Source organism: Lutra lutra, chromosome 13 (assembly GCF_902655055.1).
Source record: "Lutra lutra chromosome 13, mLutLut1.2, whole genome shotgun sequence".
Taxonomy (NCBI): domain Eukaryota; kingdom Metazoa; phylum Chordata; class Mammalia; order Carnivora; family Mustelidae; genus Lutra; species Lutra lutra.
The window spans coordinates 58,975,734-59,003,056 of record NC_062290.1 but is presented as its reverse complement, the minus strand read 5'-3'; the positions used below and the strand labels follow the sequence as shown (position 1 = coordinate 59,003,056).

Below are 27,323 nucleotides of genomic sequence, written 5' to 3'. Positions count from 1 at the left end.
TCAGAAACCACAGCCAGACTCCACTGCTTCAAAAAAAGCTGCCCCAAATCCCAGGCACAGATGTGACATCTTATAATTCACAGGGTTCAGTCACAGCCTAGAACCAGATCTAAGATTTACAGAAGACCAACCACTGATAAACATCAACATCCAGGCCATAAACATGTCCAGAACACTTCAGGGGGAAAAAAACCGCTGAGAAATGTTAAGCATTTCTCCTGATAAGCACACAAAAGCAGCTCTTGGAAAATATCCTTACAATACTGGAGGCTAGAAGTCCCAGCAGTACCCATGGCAGCCTTTGTCCACCTCCCCTAGACTCCTCCGGGTAAAGCATTCTACTGACTTCTTCCTCTCAAGCCCCAGAGAAGCACCATTAAACTAAATAGAGAGCCTTCTCTGAGTGATCTTTATAGTTATCCCAGGAACCCCATGCTACCAAGGAATCTAGATCCCTATAAAAACCTGAAATCCTATGGCACTGGCTCCTTCCTGCTTTAGCCATCAGAAGCAGTTTCGCTGTGTTCCCACTCAGTAGCAAAGGCTCCAGTTGTGGGCAGCAACACCTATGACAGGTCACTTAGTCCTAGGCTAGGAAGGTATGTGTGAGCCCTGAAAACCAACACTTCTGGTAATAGAAGGCTTATTGTTAACTCTCAAGCAATTATATCTAGAGCTTTACACTTAAATAAATTCAATTTTCTATGATCTCACCAGAAATCTGTAAGAGAAGACAGTTATCCTTAATTTTACAATTGAGGAGACTGAGAAATATAGTGATTTGTTCAAGTTCTCTCGGGTTTTAAGACTGAGCTACTGCGGGGCGCCTGGGTGGCTCAGTGGGTTAAAGCCTCTGCCTTTGGCTCAGGTCATGATCCCAGGGTCCTGGGATCAAGTCCTGCATTGGACTCTCTGCTCAGCGAGGAGCCCACTTCCCCCTCTCTCTCTCTGCCGGCCTCTCTGCCTACTTGTGATCTGTCTGTCAAATAAATAAATAAAATCTTTAAAAAAAAAAAAAAAAAAAAAAAGACTGAGCTACTGCAAGGACCCAATTCTATTTCCAGTTAGTCCATTTTAGTAATAAGAGGGATAATAGTAAACGGATACAAAAGACATGGTACATTGTGAATGGGTTCTCCATATACCAGCCTGGCAACCACATTTCCCACCAACTAGACCTCAGAAAACAGACACAGAAGCTTCTTCTATCATCTTCTTTCCCCTTCTACCTTGAAGGTGTATTAGTATGCTAGGGCTGCCATACATAATATTACAGACTGGGTGGTTTAAGCAAGAGATATTTATTTCCTTACAATACTGGAGGCTAGAAGTCCCAAGATCAAGGTGTCAACAAGGTTGGTTTCTTCTGAGGCCTCTTTTCTTCACCTCAGATAGCCATCTGCTCTCTGTCTTCACAGGCTCTTCTATCTGGGTCCTAAACTCTTTTTATAAGAACACCATTCAGATTGGACATGAGATCATCCAAAACACCTCAATTTACCATAATTACCTCTGTAAAGGTCCTCTCCAAATACAATTACATTCTGAGATACTAAGATTTCAACATATGGGAGGGGAGGTACACAATTCTGAAATCAGGGTTTTGGGGGTATTATGGATTTAAAAGGCAGAAGAAAAAAGGAGACAATCCAGATTCAGAAGCCAGGTACCCTGGTGTTTTCCCTTCCTTTGTAGGGAGACTTTAGAATGGAATAGAATAGAGCGCCTGGGTGGCTCAGTGGGTTAAGCCGCTGCCTTCGGCTCAGGTCATGATCCCAGGTCCTGGGTTCGAGCCCCACATCGGGCTTTCTGCTCAGCGGGAAGCCTGCTTCCTCCTCTCTCTCTCTGCCTGCCTCTCTGCCTACTTGTGATTTCTCTCTGTCAAATAAATAAATAAAATCTTTAAAAAAAAAAAAAAAGAATGGAATAGAATAAACATACTGGCTGTTCGCTTTAAAGGAAGAGAACTTGCCCAGTCTCAGCTTCCTTCTCTGTGTTGGATTGCTTCCTAACAGAACATGGGCAGGAGAACCATGTGTGTCCTTTCCCGGTACTTCTGCTCTGTTCAGTGCAGATGGGGATGGAAAAGGTAGAGGGCCTGTCTTCATGTGTAAAAGAATAAATTTCTTAAGGATACCACTATTAACACCCACGCAACTTCAACTTTGGAATTTCATTCTACCTAAGATTTTAGTTTTTACCAAAGCAGATGAATTCCAAGGACTAAGCAAGATTTGTGTATTAGAGGAACAGAAAAGGAGGGACTGACATAGGCAAGCTACTTCAAAACCCTGTAAAAAAACAGCTTCTTATTATTTCAAAGGCTCAGGTGATGTTGCCAATTTCTCCATAGATAGGCAAGACAAAGAGGAGAAAGAAAGGTTGCAGATTAGCGAACAATTATGGCATAATATGGCAAATTCAAGAAAGGTTCAAAGAAGTTTAAAAGGAACAGGGCTGTTCCTTTTATGCAAATCATATCCTAGATGCAAATCATATATTTGATAAGGGACGTCAATCCAGAATATATTAAGAAATCTTTTTTTTATGTGATTTTTTTTTTAAGATTTTTTAATTTATTTGTCAGAGAGAGAGAGTACAAGCAGTGAGAGCAGCAGGCAGAGGGAGAAGCAGGCTTCCCACTGAGCAAGGAGCCTGATGTGAGACTCGGATCCCAAGACCCTGGAACTGTGACCTGAGCTGAAGGCAGACACTTACCCAACTGAGCCACCCACGTGTCCCCAGGATATATTAAGAAATCTTACAACTCAACAATAAAAAGGTGAATAACCCAATGTAAAAATGGGCAGAAGATTTGAATAGACATTTCTTCAAAGAATATATACAAATGGACAATAAGCATGTGAAAAGATGTGAATTAGTCACTAGAGAGATGTGAATCAGAATCATAAGAGACACCACTTTACACGCACTAGGATGGCTATAACAAAAAGATTAACAAGTACTGGTAAGGATGTGAAGAAACTAGAACCCTCATATGTTGTTTATGGGAATATAAAATGGAACAAACTGTTTGAAAAAACAGTCTGACAGTTTCTCAGAAGGTTAAATGTAGTACCCACATAACATAGCAATTCCATCCCTATGTGTATACCCAAGAGAACCAAAAATTTATGTCCATACAAAAATACGTACATGAATGTTCACAGCAGCATTATTCATAATAGCGAAAAGGTGAAAGCAAACCAAATGTTCAACCATAGATTAATGGATAAACAAAATGTGGTATATCCACAGAATGGAATATTACTCAGCCATATTAAGGAATCAAGTACTGATAGATGCTGCAACATAGATGAACCTTTAAAAACATTATGTTAAGTGACAGAAGACAGATACAACAAGCCACATATTGTATGATTTCATTTATATGACATGTCCAGAACAGACAAATCCATAGAGACAGAAAGTAAATTAATGGCTGCCAGAGGCTAGAGCAAAGCAGAAAATGAGGAATGACTTATTAACGGGTATGGCATTTCCTTCAGAGTGATGGAAATGTTCTGAAATTAGATGGTGATGAAATTGATGGTAATGGCTGTACAACATAGTGAATATACTAAAACACACTGAATAATATGTTTTAAAATGGTGAATTTTAGGTTATATGACTTGTATCTCAATAAAAAGGATATCTGTTACTTAAAAAAGGTGGGGGGCACCTGGGTGGCTCAGTGGGTTAAAGCCTCTGCTTTCGGCTCAGGTCATGATCCCAGGGTCCTGGGATCAAGCCCCGTATCAGGCTCTCTGCTCAGCAGAGAGCCTGCTTCCTCCTCTCTCTCTGCCTGCTTCTCTGCCTACTTGTGATCTCTGTCTGTCAAATAAATAAATAAAATCTTTTAAAAAAACAAAAAACAAAAAAACAGATATCTGTTACTTAAAAAAAGGGGGGGACGCCTGGGTGGCTCAGTTGGTTAAGCCGCTGCCTTCGGCTCAGGTCATGATCCCAGCGTCCTGGGATCGAGTCCCACATCGGGCTCCTTGTTCTGTGGGGAGCCTGCTTCTCCCTCTGCCTCTGCCTGCCACTCTGTCTGCCTGTGCTTGCGCTCTCTCTCTCTCTCTCTCTCTCTGACAAATAAATAAATAAAATCTTTAAAAAAAAATGCGTTGGATTTTAGATGCTGATGGGACAAGCGAATATACAAGAAGCAGTTAGAAATATGAACCTAGAGTTCAGGGGACAGATTGGGGCTAGATACACAGACAGAAGAGCAATCCACATATAAGTAGTAACTGACGTAATGAATGAAATTTCATAACAAGAATGCTGGGGATTTGTATGAAAAGAGGATTGAGCAAAGAACCCCAGAAAGACCAACATTTAAGAAGTGAGAAAATAAAAGAAATCAGAAAAAGGAGCCTAGGGGCGCCTGGGTGGCTCAGTGGGTTAAGCCACTGCCTTCGGCTCAGGTCATGAACTCAGGGTCCTGAGGATCGAGTCCCGCATTGGGCTCTCTGCCCAGTGGGGAGCCTGCTTCCTCCTCTCTCTCTGCCTGCCACTCTGCCTACTTGTGATCTCTGTCAAATAAATAAAAATAAATAAATAAATAAATAAATAAATAAGGAGCCTAAAGAGAGCTTAGGGAAGAGTGACAATGAGGATAGTTTCTTAAATGTCAAAAGAGGAGTGGCGCCTGGGTGGCTCAGTGGGTTAAAGCCTCTGCCTTCGGCTCAGGTCATGAACTCAGAGTCCTGGAATTGAGCCCCGCATTGGGCTGTCTGCTCAGTGGGGAGCCTGCTTCCTCCTCTCTCTATGCCTGCCTCTCTGCCTTCTTGTGATCTCAATCTGTCAAATAAATAAATAAAATCTTTAAAAAAAAAAAAAAAAAAGAGGAGTGTTCAGAGTGTTGAATACTGCAGAGAGGTCCATTAAGATTTAAAAGCAACCACTAAAAAAATTCAATTAATTAATTAATTAAAAAATAAAATAAAATAAAATAAAAGCAACCACTAAATTAGGTAGCTATGAGCTCAATGATGATGCCCAAAAATGCAGTTTTAATAAAATGATAATGAAATCAACTGAGACAGACTTTCTTCAAATGTATTCCTTGGAAAATGAGTCCTACAGAATGCTTCTCCAAACAGTTGTATGGTCAAATAAGTTTGCCATAACACTATGCACATTATATCCTCCTCTTAAAGAAGCATAACAAGCCTATAATAGAGTAATCTGTTGATGTTACACTCTACTGGAACCCACTGTTTCCCAAATTTCTTTGACCATGGAACTCTTTATCACATAATAGAGAATCTATTGACAGTTGTAGAAACTGAAGTTCTGTGGACAGAATTTTTCCATACTCTGGAGTTCTAAGATTATGGTGGGAAATAGTGTTAAAAACATAGGCTCCAGAGTTAAATAGATCTAGACTTGAATGCAGTTCTCTTACCAGCTAAATGACCCCAATCAAGTTTCTAACTGTCTAAATCTCAGTTTTTTTAATCTATAAAATGGGCCAAATAACAAAGCCTGGTTTGTAAAATTACTGTGAGGGATTCATTTGGATAATGCATGTAAAGTATTTATAGTAATAGTAATATCCAGGGATGCCTGGGTGACTCAGTTGCTTAAGCAACTGCCTTTGGCTCAGGTCATGATCTCAGGGTCCTGGGATCAAGTCCCGCACCTGGCTCCTTGATCTGTGGGGAGCCTGCTTCTTCCTCTACCTGCTGCTCCCTCTGCTTATGCTCTCTCTTCCTTGCTCTCTGATAATAAATAAAATCTTTTTAAAAAATAGTAATTCCCAGTAAGTATGGTTATGATGATGATGATTGCGGCAGTAGTTGAGATCAAAAGGAAAATTGTGATATAGGTAATAAAGTTTTCATTGAAGGAGGAATTATGGAAGAGTTGGGACCTAACTGCAACAAGGAAGCTGAGGATCAGAATAGGTTATGTGAATATCTAGTAATGGCCTGGAAGTGGCACAGAGAGACTGAGAAAACTAAGCCTCACTCTTCACCCAGTAACGGGGCATGAAAAAGGCATTACCCTCCCCCTTTAGAAAGGGCTTTAGTGGTGCCTGGCTGGCTCAGTCAGTAGAACATGTGACTTTTGATCTCGGGGACATGAGTTCAAGCCCCACGCTGAGGGTAGAGTTTACTTTAAAAGAGGCGGCACGGGGGGGGGGGGGGGGGGGGCAGGGGGAGGGGGCTTTAGCAAACAGCCAGGTTTTAGTCAGTAGAAAATATACTGATTCCAGTCTCAGATGTCAGTAAGAACTCCAGTTTGCAAAGGGCAGAAGGGACCTGTTGGAGCAACAGCTGGAGCCCTCGTCTAAGAGAGCTTTCTCTAGTTTGTGAAGCAGTAGTAGGACCTGATCTTGAGTAGGGATTACCACGAAGTTTGAAGAGAGATGCTAAAAGTTGTGGTTGAAAAAAAAAAAAAAAGTAAAAGCTGTAGTTGAGAGAGGTCTACAAGTATTCAGGCTTATTACAGGATTTTCATTTTCGACAGTGTTAAGTAGTAGCACAAGATTAGAAACAATTAAAAAATCCATCAAGAGAGGACAGAGTATATAAATTATAATATATCCCCCAAGAGAAATATTACAGAGCTATTAAAAGAGAATGGAATGGCTGTATTTGGACTAATAAGGAAAAATCTCCAAGATATAACATTAAATTTTAAAATGTGAAGGGCAATGTATGTAAATATACACAAGCATGCATGTGCACATACATGCTTATAATTACACAGATTATCTGTGGACTGATTCACAAAACACAGGTAACAAAGGGGGAGATAGGGACTAGAGGCCTGGAAGTTTGAAGTAGGAAGGAAATATTGCACTATACATGTTTAAGTTTATGTTTTGTGTAATTTTCTATTTTTACACTTATTACTTATCCAAAACATTCTTTAGTTTTTTAATTGTTTTAGTAGCGATGGTTAGGAAGAGGGATGACAGATTGTGGGGAAAAAGGAGGGATAAGTGTGGCCTCAATTAGGGCAAAGAGTTGAAGTGGTGAAAGTTAAGATAGGCAGACTTTATCAGAGCAAAATCCTGGAGTTTAAAATTATAGAAAGAATGCTTTCCTGGTGCAACTAAGTCTAAGAGATGGGGTCCTCAAAGGTGCTCCACTTGAGCATTTTCCCCCAAGGGGAATACCTTTTTCAGGGTTTCAATAATAGCAGAGGAAGAAAGTCTCCGCTAGAGAGAGAGTCACAAGAACACAACAGTACTTTGTGGGAGAGTTGATTCATTCTGTCTTAATGATCTTCCCTGAGAAAATGCTGATCCATCTCTCAGGCTGACCAGCCCCAATCTTGGATCTCATGGGATTGCTCCATTTAAACACAGGCCTTCTAATCTATTTGCTCAGTTCCATTTCTGCTTACTAAATAAATCTCTCCTTCTTCAGCTTTCTTTAGCAACCCAAGAGCTTCTGTCAAGGCTTCCTCACGGCCTACCTCCATGTCTTCTCCTTCACTGTCCCTTCCACCTGGAACACCCACCCACCTGCTGCCACCGCAGTCTCCGTTTCTAGAGCTAAAAGTCTCACCTCCTCCCCCAGATTTTTCTGCAGCTAAGCCAAATAAGGTACAGAATCATATCCATTCCACCCACACTACTAACATTACTGCAATGTCATCAAACACTTATTAAGTACATATGACCAGGTGCTCAACCAGCCCAGATACAGAGATGACCTATATGACCTCTCCCCTAAAGCTGCTTATAGGCATGGCATAAGGTAGCTAGGTTCCTATGGTAGTTCCTTAAAGTCTACGGAATGCAGTTATCAGTTGAAGAAGCATGAATGTCCTATAAATTTATCGGAAATATTCAAATCACAATCAAAGAAATGCAAATTAAAACAAGGAGATACCACTCTTCTGAAGAGAGATGTTATTTTGCCAAATTGGCAAATATTTTCTAAAATAATACTCAGTGTTGGTGTGGCACATTCAACTACTTAAAGTATGGATTGGAAAAACCTTTCTGAAAACACATCAGAAGTTTATCAGAAGTCTTTAAAAGGCATATACTCCTTAACTCAGTAATTTATTTGAATCTACTTTGAGAAATCTAAGTTAAAGAAATAATCAAAATCAAAAACAGACTCATGCACAATAATGCTCATCATAGCATTATTTGTAAATTATAAAGAAATATAAGTTGTTATGGAACATCAACAAAATGGAAGATTATTAGTTAATAATAATCATGAAATGTTTCCAAAAAATATTTAATAACCCAAAATAGGGGCGCCTATGTGGCTCAGTCGTTAAGCGTCTGCCTTCGACTTGGGTCATGTTCCCAGTGTCCTGGGATTGAGCCCCACATCAGGCTCCCTGCTCAGCGAGGAAGCTGCTTCTCCCTCTCCAGCAACCCCCACCGCCTGTGTTCCTTCTCTCGCTGTCTCTTTCTGTCAAATAAATAAATAAAATCTTAAAAAAAAAACCCTCAGAATAAAGCTCACAAAAATAATCTAAGTGAGGAAAATTTTATTTTTTTATTTTTTTAAAGATTTTATTTATTTATTTGACAGATCGAGATCACAAGTAGGCAGAGAGGCAGGCATAGAGAGAGAGAGAGAGAGAGAGAGAGAGAGAGGAGGAAGCAGGCTCCCCGCTGAGCAGAGAGACCGATGCGGGGCTCGATCCCAGGACCCTGGGATCATGACCTGAGCCGAAGGCAGAGGCTTTAACCCACTGAGCCATCCAGGCGCCTCTAAGTGAGAAAAATTTTAAATGCACACATAGTATGGTCTAAATTCAGTAACTTTATATTTAATGCATATAAAAGTTATATAAGAAAACATAGCTAATATTTCATAGTTACTAAGCCCTGGAAAAAAATTAAAAATAGATTTAATTAAGAGATAAAGAGGCATGTGGAGACTTCTGTGAAAATGCTGACAGAGTTTTTTGACTAGTTAAGCATCCATAAAAGTTTGGCTAAACACTCTGCTAGGATCTCTACAGGGCTTTCGAACAGCAGCAATAAACAGCATAGCCCCAACAATCAAGAATCTTACAAGTACAGAGGAAAGTTAGATCAAACAGTAAATAAGTAACTATCACACCACAGTAAATGTCAGTCTAGAAAATGTATGCACAGAGTCTGGAAAAAACCTCCAAAACTGACACCTGACTGGATTTTAAATGTGAATAAAAATTTAGCTAAGTGGAGAAAGAGAAAGAGTATTCCATGCATGGCAAACAACACGTGCAAAGTCTCTGAGATTAAAAAAAAAAAACAGAATAGCACAAAGAGGTAACACCAGAAAGGCATGTAAGGTCTGTATCAGTGCTTTTCCAGTTCTTTTTGTGGAGGATTTGTTTTTTTTATTCCAACATGTCATGGACTGATATTTTTTGTCTAAACCCTGTTCAATGAGACAGGGATATTATCATGCACATGGTATTACAGCAATCCAAACTGCCTCTAAATGCTCACTTAAAGTACTTACTTCAATTTCAGTACTTACTTCATCAAAAAGTAGAAAACACTGGGAGTCACACTGAAATTATCAAGGTTTTATTTTATCATGAAGGCAATGTGGAGTCACTGAAGTATATTTTTTCTGATTTCCTCTGTTTTTAAATCATAGTTTTACTAGATAATTTAAAACCCTAAAAAAGGGTACTATTACTTTCCCCATCTTGTGGATTAGGAAAATGTGGCTCATTAAGGTTAAAAAACTTTCTCACAAGGATATATTGAGAAAAAAATATGGCAACTCCTATCACAGGTGTAAGGGCCTACTTAGCCAGAGCGAGCCCATTTTGTTGTTTATGCAGTAAACTTAGATTGAACCTGCCCCTTCCCCCAAGAGGAAAGCGCTTAGAAACAGAACTGGGAAAATACGGCCAAATAGCCCCCGATAATAGAGTCCAGATACAAGGACGTGTCTGGCCAGGTGGAAACATCCAATCACGGAAAGCGCACGTATTACCTCCCTACCCGCCAAGGACGTGTTCGGCCAGGTGGAGACATCCAATCAGGAAAGCACCTCCCTAACCACCCAAAAATGTGGGCCCTGCCTTTTGGGCCGCCAATTCTGACCAGAGTGATAGGCTAGTTCAAATAACTACTATAGGGTGAATTGTAATTCAATTGGCCACCTGTTTGTGGCCAGACTCAACCACATGGCCTTTGCTCTATAAAAGTTAGTCTGTGAGGCTGGGAAGGGGTCGCCTCTTTGCAAGAGACGGCCCTGGCCGGTCAGTTTGATTCTCGATGCTTGGTGCAAAATAAAGCCCTGCTTAACTTTCGCTTTGTATCAGTCTTGTCCTTTTGTCTACAGACCCTTTCAACAGGCAAGGATTAATCTCCCTAAAACTAAGCTCCTGGAATAAAAAGTTCAATAGAAAAAAAAATGAGCAAAGAATATGACTAGACTATTCACAAAATAGTAAATACTAACAGCCTTTACTTGTATGAAAATATTCTTAACTGTACTAAGATACACACACTTAAATTCTACTGACAAAACACTGCCCAGTAGACTAGCAAAAATTCAAAAATTTGAATAAATCACTCTATTGGTGGATTTGGGAAGAAAAAAAGCACCCTCATGACATTACTAGTAGGAGTATAAATTGGTACATTATCTGTGGAAGGCAGATACCCTTTGGGGTAGTCATTAAAGCTGCTCACAAAAGCCTTCTCCTTCTCTTTCGGGTATACTATACTGTTCACTTGAGGTTAAATATGGTTATATGACTTGCTTTAGCCAGGGAAATGTGAGCAAAAGTGACATATTGTATATTCTAGGTGGAAGTTTTTTTGCTTGTTTTAAAGATTTTATTTATTTATTTATTTGACAGAGATTGAGAGAGAGAAAGTGATCACAAGTAGGCAGAGAGAGAGGGGGAAGCAGGCTCCCCACTGAGCAGAGAGCCAGATGCCGGGCTGGATCTAGAACCCTGAGACTGACTGGAGCCGAAGGCAGAGGCTTAACCCACTGAGCCACCCAGGCGCCCCCTGGGTGGAAGTTTTAAGAACCAGAGTGCAATTTGCTAGGTTCTCTTTCATTTATCTTTTCTTTCCCTCCACCACCCATACTGACAAATGTCCTAGATGCAGAACTCCTTGACATGCAGGATGACAAGCAGCATGAACAAAATAAACCTTTACTGTTTCAAGCTACTGACAAATGGAGGGCAACATGACAATATTTATTGAATTTACAAATACATATCCTCTCAAATATACTTGCAAAATGACATATGTAAAAGGTGCTCATTTACAACATGGTTTGTTATAGCAAATGACTGGAAACAACCAAATGAACCAAATTAACATCAACAGAATACTAGTTAAATACTTGCAGGAACTTCATACAGCAAAATATCTGTAACTATTGAGAAAAAATTCTCTTAAAGCTAATATGGAAGGATCTCCAAATGAAAAAACAAGATGTTCTCAGTATGTACACCAATTTTGTTTAAAAAAAAAAAAAAAGGTGAGGGGGTACAATATATATTCATATTTTCTTGTACTTGCACCAAGCAACTATGGAACAGTAAGAAACTAACAATTATTACCTTGGACAGACCATTAAAGGGTGACTCGGTGGAACTTCCAATTTACTCAGGAAAAATATTTGGGGTGCTGTACTTAACTTCCTACTGTCACAACCTCAATTAAGTTAGGCAAATCTCATGTTAAGTATAAATAGCGTACTTCTACCTCTATCTGAAACTGTTCTGATACTCTTCATTAAACTCTGGCTTGTCTTTATCCTCTTGGCCACATCTAATCAGCTTCTAGTTACATTACCTGTGTTATGTATATATTTACTACTGTTCTCTTATTAAGCAATGGTTCTGTTTTTGCTATTCTTTTTGAGAGATTCTGAACTGCCTCTTAAAAAGAAAAAAATCATAGCAAACTGTGCCTGCTCCAATATATTCTTGTTTTTCTCATTCAGAACTTTTATGTGGATGTTATTTGTTTTACTTTCCTTTATAATAAGAATTATAAAACCCTTGCTTATGGAAAATTGCAAATAAAAAGTTAGTAGGTATTCTAACACTGTCTCCATAAATGTTCACTTTAAATGTTTTTGTTTTTTTTTTTTATTTAAAGATTTTTATTTATTTATTTGACAGAGAGAGATCACAAGCAGGCAGAGAGGCAGGTAGAGAGAGAGGAGGAAGCAGGCTCCCTGCCAAGCAGAGAGCCCGATGCGGGCCTCGATCCCAGGACCCTGAGATCATGACCTGAGCCGAAGGCAGCGGCTTAACCCACTGAGCCACCCAGGTGCCCTAAATGTTCACTTTAAATGTTTATATCCTGTCACTCTAGACCAACAGACTCCAAATCTAAAATCTATATACATGTATAACTGTGTTAATACATTACATTATAAAAATGTAAAAAGCATAAAAGAAATAATCATTTAAGATTTACTAATGATAAAAAAGGTTTTCTGCTGTCACTAAAAGTACTAATAATATTTTTAGTGAAAGCAATGTGATACAATATGCCTCATTATTTTTTAAATCTCGGTTTAACATTTCGTTATAGGATTATTTGAAGGTCTGGTTCCACTTTCAATTATTTCAATACTTGGTTTTCAAAGCTGCCAAAAAGATACAGATACATCAGTCAAATGAAAGATGTGCAAGTGGTTCCTACGTAGCAATTATTCAAAGATTTTGTTGAAATTTGGCTAATTAAGTTCTCATTTTCTCTGATATCTTACCAAATAGAAATATTTTTAACAAGTAAGTTCAAACCTCACTGAAAACTTTCATTATAAGTATTTTCAAATATGTTAATAGCTTCTTTCCAAGATTTTAGAACATGTAGTTACTGGGTTTTATAGGTAACAGTCATTGTTTCTGGGAAAAAAAAAAAAAAAAGAACACTTACACAAAAGAAAGATTCTTAAACATCTGTATTCACAGCCGCTACCTTTCCTTTTCTTTTTTTTTTTTTTTTAAAGATTTTATTTATTTGTCAGAGAGAGAGGAGAGTGAGCGAGCACAGGCAGACAGAATGGCAGGCAGAGGCAGAGGGAGAAGCAGGCTCCCCGCCAAGCAAGGAGCCCGATGTGGGACTCGATCCCAGGACGCTGGGATCATGACCTGAGCCGAAGGCAGATGCTTAACCAACTGAGCCACCCAGGCGTCCCACAGCCGCTACCTTTTCAATCATTATTAAAACATCTTCTCTCTGAAGGGTCAAATTAGCAATGCTTGTAAGAAGCTAGAACAATATGAGTGACAAAATAAATGATAAAAATGATTATGACTGTAAAATGTAATACATTATATAATAAATTAGGTATCTATGAGTCCACAGTGACATAAATAAATTGATGGGAGAAAAGGGAAATCTCTTCCCTATAGTAGAATGCCAACTAATGAATGTAGAAAGTATAATGGAAATAGAAAGTTACCATTTGGCAGCCGCCATTAGTGATGTAAGATTCAGACAGGAGACATCAATGAATGCTTAGCTCATTGGTGGAGGTGCAATGCGGAATAAGATACTGGCATATTTTCAGAGTACACAAAACACTTACCAGTTACATCAACTACAAAAGGAAATAAAGGTGCCTCAACAGGTTGGAAACCTGGTCAATAAAAACTTAACTAGGTGACTGAGATTAATATTAAGGGTAGTGTAAGGACCTATTTTATATTTTTATATCTTAGCCAGAGGCTTCCATTGAGGTTAATAACATTGTTGTTTAACCTTTAAACTGTCCCTGCTCCCCTTCCCCCAGGGGACTTACTTAAAAACAAGTCTCAGGTAACAAAGCATAGATACAAGGATGGGTCAGGCCAGGTGAAGACAATCCGATCAGTGGGGGGTTACATACTGTCTCCTTAGCTACCAAGGAGTATGGGCCCCGCCCTTTGGGAGTTTTTTGCGCGCCAATCCTAACCTAAATTGTAATTCAATTGGTCACCTAGCAACACTGTGCAGTTTCTCTGTGTGTTACAATTTCATTGGCCACCTATGCGTGGCCAGGCCCAACCACATGGCCTTTGCCCTTAAAAGCCAGTCCAGGGACGCCTGGGTGGCTCAGTTGGTTAAGCAGCTGCCTTCGGCTCAGGTCATGATCCCAGCGTCCTGGGATCGAGTCCCATATCGGGCTCCTTGCTCGGCAGGGAGCCTGCTTCTCCCTCTGCCTCTGCCTGCCACTCTGTCTGCCTGTGCTCACTCTCGCTTCTCTCTCTATGACAAATAAATAAATAAAATCTTTAAAAAAAAAAAAAAAAAAAAAAAAAGCCAGTCCATAGGGGCGCCTGGGTGGCTCAGTGGGTTAAGCCGCTGCCCTCGGCTCAGGTCATGATCCCAGGTCCTGGGTTCGAGCCCCACATCGGGCTTTCTGCTCAGCAGGGAGCCTGCTTCCTCCTCTCTCTCTGCCTGCCTCTCTGTTTACTTGTGATTTCTCTCTGTCAAATAAATAAAATCTTTAAAAAAAAAAAAAAGCCAGTCCATAAAGGAGAGCGGGGTTGCCCTCTCTCTAAGAGGCGCGGCCTTGGCGGGCCAGTTTGATTCTTGATGCTTGGCACCAAATAAAGCTTTGCTTGACCTTCACTTTGTATCAGTCTTGCTCCTTTAATCACGGACCCATTATTGGGGCATAACAGGTAGCACATGTTGACACGTGTACTTTCTGATACAACTCACTAAAAAGAGCCCAGCATATTTTTGTGTAATTCCTGCCAAGAAAGCATGGCCTGAGTCTGAACATGAGGAAACACTGGATGGACCCCAAATGAACATGCTACAAAATAAAAGGCCTATACCATCTGCCCAAGATAAAACTGAAGAACTATTCCTGATTAGAGGAGACTAAAGAGATATGACTACTAAATGCAACATGTCAGCCTGGATAGTATACCCTGGACTAGGGAAGAAAAGAGACATTGTTGTGATGGCAAAATTTGTATGGCATTTTTATGATGGTGTTGCCATTGTTGATTTCCTCCAGTGGGTAGTTACACTGTGCTTATATAAGAGAATAGCTTTGGCTTTTTGGGAAGTACAAATAGGACTATTTAGGAGTAACACAACATCATCTCTTCAACTTTTTCTCAAATGGTTCAGAAAAAGATTAATCACACATAATGGACAGAAGGTGATGAAAACTGGTGACATCAACAACTAGAGCACCTTGGCAAGAAAGATTTAAGAGTTCTTAATACTGTTATTTTGGCAACTTTTCCCTAAGTCTGAAATTATTTCAAAATAAATTATTTTTCAAGTGTGTTTACACACGTGAGCATGCTTGTATTTTTAATGGAGGTATCTGCCAAGTACTATACTACTGACAGCCACTTGTCATCATTTAAAAACATCCTTTCTGTATACATCACAAAGGCCCCCTCTAACAGGTGAGGCAGTGGCCTTGAAGTGGGTAGCCAAGGGAGACAACAACTGACTCTAAGAGGCCTTGTAATGGTTCCCCATCCTAAACTCAAAATGAAAAGGGCTCAAAGTGACAATGGTACTGAAAAAAGCATTTAACTTAACCTTCAGGCTCTCAACCCACTAGGTCTATCTGATTTCCATTAAACAGCATAGAAGGAAACCAACAGCCACCTCCCATCCCTTAAGGCTCTAGCTTACTTGTCATGCATCCCCAGATGCACACTATAAGGAGATGACTAATCAGTGACTGCCTCGTCAGCACCATATGTCTCCAAATTTCAAAGGAAAAACTGTCCCAACTAGTACTAGAAAAACAGATTTCCTACCTCCTGCAGCCGGAGTCGAACCTTGGTAACTGCTCGGATCCAGTGTGCTCTGGCTTGGGTAAATGGCGAAGAAGCATTCTCCTCAGGAAAACTTGTAACAAAGAAAGGAATGTTTCTTAAGAACAGCCCAGGCCACAGAGTGACCACTTAAGGCAAAAGTGCCAAATAACTTAAGTAAAATACTTTGTATTCATGCCTAGACTTGTTTCATGAGTCAGGCCACTATACAGCATAGTCCTAAATAGCCAATGTGGGGGAAAAAAATCCTCTCTAAAATGACAACTCCTGGGGCGCCTGGGTGGCTCAGTGGGTTAAAGCCTCTGCCTTCGGCTTGGGTCATGATCCCAGGTTTCTGGGATCGAGCCCCGCATCGGGCTCTCTGCTTGGCGGGGAGCCTGCTTCCTCCTCTCTCTCTCTCTGCCTGCCTCTCTGCCTACTTGTGATCTCTGCCTGTCAAGTGAGTAAATAAATAATCTTAAAAAAAAAAAAAAAAAAAACTTTAAAATGACAACTCCTTTTAGCTTTTTATCCATTCCCTCTCTTCTTTCCCCATTTTTCACTTACCCAATAAGCCAGCTCACTAGGACAGTCAGATTTCAGGATTCTAGTAAAAGCAATGGCCAAGGGCCTTGAATCAATGCTAGCACAAAAACTATGCAGACATGTGGACTAATCCTTGTGCCTTGCCTCTCAAGACCACCAGTCTCCCTTGGGCATTCTACATGCCATCCATCCTTAGGGCACAATTTTGTTCCTGCAAACCCTTCCTGCTCCACTAAAAATTTTGGAAGGCTTACCAATTCCTAGACTACAACAAAAATGCTAAGGAAAAAAGCACAGCCTATCTCCTACCATAGTCTTGTTCCTTGAGCTGCCTTAGGGACACCCTCAATGAAATAACAATAAATATAACTAACTAGTTTTGGGACAGGAACACTACACTGTATTAGAACAAATCATCATCTAGTTTCTTAACTGTGGAACAGTAGTCAGTTCTTGGTGACAATGCTTCTCCTCTCTTCCACTGAGGTCTAGTGCCAAGGCAGCAAACAAGCATCCACCATCTAGACATCTGAAATATAGGCCAACCTCTGCTGTCATCTAACTGGATCAACTGTTTTAAAACACTGTGGCCACTGGTGACCAAGGTAGAACTGGACCTCACTTGAACAGCTAGGATCTGAAAGGACACAGCCAGTAGAGAAGGACAAATACTTGTGCTGGGCACTTCTGCTGCTCTACTAAGAACTCTACCCACACAACAGCATCTGCCAAATCTAAGGTCTACAAAAAGCCATTTTTCAGTGGGTCATCAACCACAACTCTTGGATGTCTTGTCTATTAGATGAGCCACTAGAGAGATCTAAAAATCAGGAAAACGTAAGGAGAAAAGAAAGTTTGTATCTTCAGTGGTGGAGTATGATGAAGTTCTTGAACCTAGGTGAGGTTCAGTGGGGAGAGGTTCGGAGCCGACGGCTAAGAAAGAATTCTTAAGACGTCTTTGGTGCAAAAAGGTGGTTTATTAGAGCACGGGGACAGGACCCGTGGGCAGATGGAGATGCTGCCCCATTATCCTGAGGAGTGGCTGATTATATACACAGGAGTTGGGTAGGTGAGGACAAAGGGAGTGATGTTAGTCTCTAAGGAATTTTGCAAGCAAGGTCTCCAGGACCTTGAGGGGCTAGCTATTGTTGGGAGAAAGGTTATTCATTACTAGTAGTAAAAATCTTCTTGTGAGACCCTTTAGATGTATATCAGTGGGCCATATGCTTGGGAATGATTCTCGACACTATCTTGGAGATCTAGAGATAAAGTTTCACATTTTGCCTATCAAGTGTCCTTGTTAGTGAGATTTGGGTTTAGAAGAAATTTAACTTTATTTAGTGCTTGAGGAACTGAGTTACTTGCCTCTGGAAATTGTGCTATTGTTAGATAGCTTCTTTGTTGTAAATCTCTAGGACATTGGTAAACCAAGGGAGACTCCTGTCTTGCAGGACTGTGATCTCTGCAAGTTAACTATTTGTTTTTCTTTTAGGGCAGCCAGATGTGCCTGAGGAATGTCACACATATTACCGAGGGGAGCGGGTGGAGAGGGGGTGCAAGATGCCAGCTTTTGCTTTGTCCTCAGCCAGACTCTTGCTCCCTCATCAGAGCAGATATACCAACAATTCTTCAAACTTTTACCACTTATAACTGCACTCACTGCTCTGACCTTTTGGTGAGAGGCATTATTTTTAGACCTTGAAATCTGAGAATCCAAGTCACCCTAGCCCTTATCACTCTACCACAGTGGTTTTCAACTGGGGACACTTTTGCCCAGCATGGGCAATGACAACATCCGGAGACATTTTTGGTTGTCACAACTGGTAGTTGCCACTGACAAGTAGTACAGAGGCCAGAGATGCCACCATACATTCCACAATGCCCACAATAGCTCCTCATAACAAAGAGTTAACCTGGTCCCAAATGTCAATAGTGCCAAGATTGAAAAATCACACTCTGCCCCAAACTATCAACAAATCTACTGACCAATTCAGCTCAATAACACTCAAACACAGTACTAAACTTCATTACAAGACTGCTAGAAACACAAGTTTAAAATTTTTCTTCTTATGGGTACCAATGAATTCTAGAAACACTGCTAGACCCTGGGGCAGAAGGGTGAGTTAGATCTAACTCTTAGACCAATTCTTTCTTAACTCTGTCCTAGTTTTCTCAATCAGGAAAATACAAAACAAAACAATGTTCACGTAAGAAATTTAAACATTAATAGGCTAGGAGGCCTATTTCATCCAAAGCAGGTCTTTTTAATGAAGCAAGTTGTAGGGCTTGGATCAGTTCCAGACTCAGAGGCTCCCATATATAGGTCAATTAGTAGGCCAATAACTGCAGATTTAAGAAGGCCTGGTACACTGCAGCTAACTACAAAGAACCCACGTGTTCCTCTGAGAGCCTCAAAATATTTAGGGAATTATACCAAAAAATCAAAGGAAGCAGTGCAGACCTAAACCTCAGTATCCTGAATCACTGCCATACCCACCTGTACAGAAAAACAAATGAAAAGCACTTACATCCTGAAATACCACAGGCAGGTACTAAGGAAACCACGTGAATTCCTCAAGGCAGCTATAACCTACCTCTCCTGGGGGCCTAGGATGTGGTCTTTGTGTAGCACCAGATCTGGAGGAGGATGGATTGAGGCATCTTCTTTCCTTTCCTTGGGTTCAAATGCTCTCCCCTTCTCTTCTTCACCTGTTATCTCCAAGACTTTCTCTTGTTCTCCAAAACCCGCTTGGCCATCTCTGGAGAAGCTGCCAGAGCTGTGGCACGAATGAGTTGAGTCCCTCTCCCGACGGTCATCATCTTGTTCGTGACACTGGTCTAGTTCACTCAACTGAGAGCTTCCTTGACTTACATTACAGGAGGAGCCATACCTACTACTGCTGGTGGGGCTGTGAGAATGAGAGGAAGACAGATGAGTATGTACATGCAAATTAGAAACCAGGACAAAAGTAATGGATAAATCCAGAAGTAATGATTCTTTCAGTGGCAAGAATCACAAATACTAGGTTCCTGGGAAGACAGAACCAAACTTCACAATCTAGAAGAACTAGTTTCTAGTCAGCAGAAGCACAAAGGAAAAACAATACAACATGCTGGGTTCTCTAACAGCACTTAATCTCAACCTGTGGCAGACGCTGAAGCACACTTTATCTCAAAGTAATTTTTTAAGTAGCAGTTTAACCTTAATTATTAAGAATTACTAAATATAAAAGTAGCCTCTTGTTTACACCTAATATTCTTTACTTGGACTTCTAAAGAATCTTGTCCAGTGGCTGTGATTAAAGTATTCTAATTTCCATAAAGTAAAATGGATGAGCTCTACTCCCCTTTTCTATTATTTACTAAACTGATGTGACCTTTTCTTCCTCTGTAATTATAAACGTGAATGTCTGTTCCTTAGGATGAGCAAAGGAGATTGGAGATGTTCCTTCAATTATCTCTCAACTATCTACATGATGAGGTAATGGACACGATTGCGAGATGAAATCTATGACAAAAAAAAAAAAATTCCTCTGGGGAATGGTCTCATCAACATGAATGTTACAATATATCCCTGGCAGCACAGGGAATGTCCTAATGAGAAACTTGCCCACCTGTAACTGAGTTGCTCTTGGAATATGGCTCGTTTGGGATAAATAGGACAAAAGCCAACTCCAGAATCTGCATCAGGACCACACTAATATGTTTCTATACTTGAGGAGAGGCCAGCCCAACCCTTACTCAATCACTTGAATTCCCATACCCATAAAAGAAATTTGTTCCCCTGCTCTGACAGCACCTATAGCAGAGAAAGTGGCAGTGAATCATGATTAGAAAGAAGAGCAGTATCCACAAGTTACTCCCTTGAGCTATACACTGAATTTAAGGCAGTCAGTTCTACTCCAGCTAGAGCTTCTAGGTGATGATCTTTAAGACCTATCCCAGTTCATATGGATAGTTCTATCCCAAATCAGGGGAACCCTTTCACCTCCAGTATCCTGCTAAAAAGCTTCCATGCAAAAGGATGAAGAATTTCCTTGCCACAGAGTCAAACCTTTAACTGAAGGGCTTATGTTTACCCTTGACTAAATGAAGATAAATCATTATTGTTCCCCAGGGATATTTTTCCCTATGGTACCTCCTGATTACCTGGTATTTTCAGGCTAATTTCTGATCCTTTGTCCCATGGCACCAGGACAGGTACCAGGTCACTATTATGAACAGTTCCTAACACATGTGTGTATACACACACACACACACACACACACACACACACACACACACGATCTCTAAAATCAACCCCTTTGGACAGGTTTTGGGAAAGAGGTCCTGGCAGCATTCTTAAGTTGTACTGTATACGGTGTTTCTTCTTAGGGGAAATAACGTGATCTTTTCCACGTGGACCCTGCACAATGCTCCAGAATAAAGAACGACAGCAAAGGACAGCCTTAAGCTCCTGTGACACTTTGCTCAAATCACTTACCAGACACCAGTCTTAAGGGTACAAAAAGGCAAAGACTGGAAGAAGCTATGCAAATCCATGTGGAATAGGACATAGAATATAAATTAGCCCAACCTCTGTATCTTACATTTTACTTAATAACCTCATTGCCACTGGAGAAAGCATCTTAGAAGCCTTGAAAAAGCAAAGCACAGTAGATCTCTCCCCAGCTTGTATATATAAAAGTGCTAAAGGCCCAAGGAAGCATCCTAACCTATCATATGTGGTTGTAATTAATATATGCTACACTACTACTTGCTGCCTCTTCCTGACCTCCATTCTCCATTCCACTTTACACAAGGCAGAGAAAACCAGAGTGAGTAAATCCCAGGGTCCAGCCTTTCCTTTAGCAGTAAGTTCCTTCTTCCAATAAATGAATTACATCTGACACTAGAGAGAGGGGAGAGGATGAAAAGACCCTTACATTATTTCTTGTTACTGAACCCCTAGTTAACATGAAGCTCAGATGCTAGGAAAGACATAGGAAAAATAAAAAGCAGGCTACCATTAAACTACCACTAAGTCACTGCATCATAAATGGTCAATTTCTTAAAGTCATTTATGATGCTTAGATTGACAACAGGCCTTTTGTCGGTCTTTGGTTCCTTGATGCCATGGAGAGTAACTGGTTGCTGTATGTCTGAAAGAGAGTCAGTGCTAGCAGGCAACACCTCCTCCTTTTGTGTTTCTGGCTGGTGAAGTAGCTCATTGACAGTGCAGTGTTCTTCCTTATGAGTGCCTGAAGGACAAGTGGAGCTAGAAAGGTTGCTATTGGAACCCCAGTGTTCTCCTGATGCTGAGACTTCTTGCTGGTTTTCCATTTCTCCAGGTCCTGAAAGCTCATGAGCACATATACTTGGCTTGGTCTCCTGCTGCTCAGAGGTCCCAGAGGGCTGACCAGCTGGCTCAGCACTAGCCTCAGTCATTTGAGAAGACTCTAAAGCTTTGTCAGCCTCCCTAGCATTAAGGTCTTGATCACTGCTGATAATCAGAGCTGGAGAAGAGGGTTCTGCAGGCGTTTGTTCAGGGCCCCCTTTGTTCTCTTTTGGCCATGTGAATGAGAGATCTAGCTTCTTTCCAAACCTTAGTTTTAGATCACTTGCCATAATGCTCCCTTTCCCCTCACTACCTCCCTCAAATAGAGTTGACAACTTTTTAAAACTGGCCATTAAACCAGGCTCTACTGCTCTGTTGCCAGAGGAAGGAGATGGGGAAAAGAAAGAGCTCAGTGGTTTCCCACAGTCAGTGGCAGAGGATGGGAAATGGAGTTTTGGCCAACTGGGCATGTTTGGGATCTCAAAGTGAGATCTTGGCTGCTCTGTTTCCTGGGGGATTGCAGGTAGATCTTTCTGAGTATCAAGTATCCCACAACTTTCTTTAGCACAAAGCACAGGTTCCTCTAGCACAGGGTGAGAAAGGTATCCCTGGGTTTCTGGTGTGGCACTCTGGCCAACACTTGCCTCACTCAACAGTGGAGTACTGGTTTCCAGTGAACTGGCTGCCTGTAGTTCCAAGAAATATTGGTTTGTGGAGTCAGACTGCAGAGATGGCTTTGCCTCAAGGGGAATAGATGGCTGAACCAGAGGAGGAAGCTCTTTGGCAATACAGGTAGGATCTGAATCCACATGTGATGGCAATGGAATATGCTCTGCTTCCAATGATGCATCTGTGTCTGTGCCCTGCAACAACCCCATGTCTCCTTCATCACTCAGAGACAATACTCCTTGCCCAGTATCGTCCTCTGAAACAGAAGGTGCAGCCCCAATTGTTTCAGAATCTTGGGGTTCTAGAATATTGTCATGAATATTATTGTTTTCCATTTCAGTTGTTAGCTTAGTATCATCTATCAGAGTCTCTGAGTCTGACTTTGCACTAACTGCAGTCATTGTGCAGTCACTGAGAGTAGCTTCTGAATTGAGGGCTGGAGAGGAAACTTCTCTCCACAAATTTTCTGGAGGTACTGATCCTACAGTATCTCTGCAACAACCATTTTGAGGCCATGCAGTAGCCGGGATAGGTGATTCTTGTTTGTATGCCTCTGGTTTGGGACTTTTAAAAATTCCAAGTAATTCACCTTTGAGGGACTGAGATGATGCACCAGAAGAAAGAGAGAAAAAGGAGTTTTTCTTTGGCAGTTTATGAGGGGAGAAAAGTCCAGAGAAAGTTTTAGGAGGTTCAATTAAGCACCCGGAGAAAGATTTCACTTTTGTCACAAACCCTGAAAGCACCTCTACTGAAGAGCCCAACACTGATTTGTCCTCTTCTTTATCTACCTCTGCTCTCTGGAGATGCCTTGTACACCCTGGCTCCACAGAGGGAGAGGTTGGCTCCAAGATCTGTGTTAAGACTTCACCAGGGGCCTTTTCTAATGGCAAGTTTAAGGGGTCACTAGTAAATCTTTCATTTTGGTGGTGGTTAGTACAAGTGTCTGAATTGTTGAGCTTTTCAGTTGAATGGTTATCATGCGAAAAAGACTGTGCCAATGAGCCACTTGAGAAGGCTTCTGGTATGAAAGGTTCTTCATAAGGAGCTATTCCAGTAGTCTCTAGACCAATGAGCAGTGTTTCAGTCTGTGCCTGAAATTCTGGTGAATGAGGAACAATGTCATTCTGCAACTGATTCATCTGGAAATCTGCTAAAGATGTCCCTAGTCCGTTACTAGGATCTAGTTTTCTCTGATAGTCCTTCTCTCCCTTGAGCTCATCTGTAAGGTAAGTAACCTCAATGCTGTTGCTAATGGAAACACAAGGAGCCGTTTGCTGTTCATGAACTACCTCCTGGACTATGCTATCTCCAGTGCTACTGGAACTTTCTCTAGTCATTGTGCCACCCATGTCTACAAAAACACCTGACTTCTTACAGGGCTGGGAAGTCACTGGAGCAACAATTGAAAGGCTGTGTTTTTCCCCAGGAGTCTGCTGCTTTCCATCCAAAAACGGTAAGCTGAAGAAACTAAAAGAGTTATTATGAGAGGCATCCTTCTTGTTGCTTGAGTTAGTAGTGGAAAAAAAGGAAGGAAGTGTAAATAGCCCTTCTGCTTGAGATTTGGTTCTCAGAGGAGTAGCAGAGGCCCGGTTCTCAGATTTTTCAGATCCAGTCAGGAAAGAAAATATACTCTTTCTGGTGGGCAACTCTGGTTGAGATGGAGAAGTTGTGGGAGTTGAAAAACTCCAATGCTGGTCAGAAAAATGATCTTGTTCCTTTGAATTTCTTGGGCTTGGAATATCAAAAGATAATTTGTTGCTTCTTAAAACTTCTGTCACTGTAGACACATCACTAGTTTCTATTGAAGAATCTCTGGAAGACTCTTCAAGACAGTTTGCTGAGAAAGACTGATTTGGTGATTGCTGGATTAGGTGGTCTCTGGAAGGCACCTCTTTTTCAGTCAAATTATTACCCTGTATATCCCTAGTCAATGGTTCTTTTAGCCCACTGTCATCAATAGTCATCTGCTTGTTCAGACTCCTAACTCGAACCTTCCTTTTAGAGGCAACTGGTATAGCAGAAATTGGCTGTGCAGGATTAGGACTTGATTTGACTTCATCCTTATTAACCAATGAAGAAACAAACATATTTTCATTTGTCTGTATAGAAGATGCATTGGTTTTAAATAAATCCCCAAGGGTACCAAAAAAATTTGAAACACCAGGAGATTCATTCTTTTGTTGAGAAGATATCTTTCTATTTTTATCACCATTCTTTTCTAAATTTGGTGGTCCTTCTTTTTTCACCTGGGTTTTAAAGAGGTTCAAAAATCCAGATGCCTGTTTTCCATTCGATACTGTACTTACTGAAGAGTCTTCTCCCCGAACAAAGAGTTTCAATGCACTTTTAAATAATGTTCTCTCAGACTCTTTGGAAGACTGGTCCTGAGGAATCTCACAGTTCTTGGGTTCATCCCTACTAAACTGTGATTCAAGAGGAATTGAAACAGAGTCAACTGTAATAATTTCATTATCTTCTATATGTGATTTAGCCTGAGGAGTTGTTTGGCTTACCTGTGCGGCAGATTTTAACAAACTTTGTTTTTTCTCATGAAAACTTTCACTTAAAGGGAATTCTTGCTTCATAGTTTTAGTAAATTCTGGTTGCTGAACGTTGGATACTTTTTGTCTTTCTAAATCCTTCTTGAAAAGATTTTCTTCATCTTGTAAGTTACTCTCTAATCGTTTATTCAAGATAAACGACCAAAGACCATCATTTGTGAGCTCTGCTAAGTCTGACTGCTGATCTGTTTTCTTCATGACCAAAGACTCTAAGGATTCATTCTCATCAAAATACAAAGTATTTCCAACTAAAGCAGAAAATAATGAAGCCACTTCATTCAATGATGACATTTCTCCTGTTTGCTGTGGACTGCAAGTCATATTTTCAGGATGAACCAAAGAGGTAGCTTCCTCAGAAGACTGAACCCGGTGTAAACTAGAAGGGTAAACTGATGAATCCTTTGCTAGAGACTGGTTCTTATTTCCTTCTATAAAGTGGTTTTTATTTAAGTCATGATTTATAATAGTTCGGGGCTGATTTCTGAGATCCAATATATATTCAAAGTCTTCATAACCACACACCCTTTCTTCAAAAGATCCAAAATTTCCATTAAATTTCTGAAGATTATAGCCAGAAAAATCTAATGGTTGATCCTTCTGGCCACAACTTGACTCTTCAAGTACTTGTGAAAAGGTTCCTAAATTTAGATACACTGGTCCCTCACTTCTTGGCAAAACTACAGATAAATCAAGAGGGTCATCAACTGGTTCCTCTTTAACACACCAGAATAATTCATCTTCCTTAAAACTATAGGCAGAAATAATGCTGTCATCCAACATAATACTTGATAGATCATTTGTCTGTAAGCCACAATTCAAATACTCTTGATAAGAACAATCAGGTATAAATAAATATGCATATTGCCCAGTAGAATCAGTGAGGATGTAATACATATACTGACCATCATGGAACATATAATATCCATAATTTCCATCTTCTGATGGCCACCACACTCCACTTTGAAGACATGATAACCATTCCTGGTATTCATAACCAACACTTGTAAAAATAAAATTTTCATCCATTCTTAATAATTCTTGATCAACTATGGAACATGTAGTCTTCTCATAACCTGAAGAACAACTTAAGTCAATGGGCAATTCTTCCAGTGAATTCTTAGTCTCAATAACTGGAAAATAAGAATTTCCATATAATGAGTACGCTGCCCACATGTCCCTTCTTAATAAGTTATCTTCATTAAATGCTAACTGGTCCAATGATTCATATGGTAAGTCATGCCAAATGACACTGTTTGGATTTGTTTTCCCCTCCAAGACATTTGCATTTTGATCCTTCTGGCAAAAATTTATTGCTGAATTTTCTGAGTCAGGCCACAAGAAAACATCACCTGATGGGTATGTATTTTGATTCAACATATAATAAACTGGCTGAAGTTTTCTGGAATTTTTGGAGAAATCTTTTATATCAGAGTCCCATTCATAACAGAAAGGATTATTAATCTCTTCAAAAGCCTGATAGTGGTTTGATAAATTAAGAATGTTAGTATTTAATATAGGTAGATATAACTTATTTGAATTTTCATGTATTTTCGCCTTAAGAACATGGTGTGGTGTCAGCCTCTCAGGCAAGGATTTCTCTAAGAGGCCCTGTTCAGTGCTTGGAGCACAGTGAAATACCCTGTTCTCAGAAGAGGGGCAATTCTTTTCTTTTTGCTGGTTCTTCCATGAAGAAGGGCAATGGTTGTTATCAACCCAAGCATCAGATAATGGTATGTTTTCTTTAGGTAAGGATAAAGAGCTTTTTACGAATCCACATATTTCTTCTTTTTCAACATGGTTCTTCTGATTTCCAAAAGTCACACATGAAGTAACAGGGATCTCATCCAAGGATAAATGTTTATTTTCATTCAAACTTTTTATGTTGCCTAAGGACATGGACTTTGCTTCATCTGGTTTATAATCAGTCACACTGTTATTGGATATCAGGTTAAATATTCCCGAGAGTAAGCCTGGGGTATTATTCTTATGATGAGAATCATCACTCTTCAAATTTAATTCTTGTCGACTAGACAAATTTTCAAGAGAAGAAAACCTGTTAAACAGACCAGAAAGGAGGCCTCCTTGAGTTCTTTTCTTGGAAGCTTTATCTACAAGTCTGTCTTCATTAATTTCATTAACCACGGTGGATTTTGAAATGACAGAAGTAGATGCTAATGAATAGTCTGATACTGTTAAAGATGACATTTGTGTAAGAGTCTTACTTAATTCTAAAGAATCTGAAGGAATATATTCTTTGGACACAACTCCAAGGACGGCTGAGGTATCTATCAGACAGTTATCTACTGCTGCATGGTCACTTGAATTTAACCTCTCTATATTCCCAAATTCCCCAAAATCATTATTAATAATTGGAACTGAATTAGACTTTATTTTATTAAGTGTGTCATCTTCAGGACAATTTATTTGGTCATTTTTATTAAATGCTTCTGTATCATCAAATTTCCCTAAATTATTACGAATATTTGGAACTGAACTAGATTTTATTAAACTAAGTTTGGCATTTTCATGGCAG

General features: G+C 40.2%; 1 protein-coding gene across 7 annotated transcripts in view; it reads right to left on the bottom strand.

The window, feature by feature from the left end:
• Nucleotides 1-27,323, bottom strand: part of UNC13B (unc-13 homolog B) — a 231,265-nt gene that overhangs the window by 71,170 nt on the left and 132,772 nt on the right. For all 7 annotated transcript variants that reach the window (XM_047698627.1, XM_047698628.1, XM_047698629.1 and 4 more), the window contains 2 exons: nucleotides 18,838-19,152; nucleotides 15,701-15,791 (listed from right to left, as the gene is read on the bottom strand). In XM_047698627.1, the coding sequence (XP_047554583.1) occupies nucleotides 15,701-15,791; nucleotides 18,838-19,152 (406 nt within the window). The remainder of the gene's footprint in view (nucleotides 1-15,700; nucleotides 15,792-18,837; nucleotides 19,153-27,323) is intronic.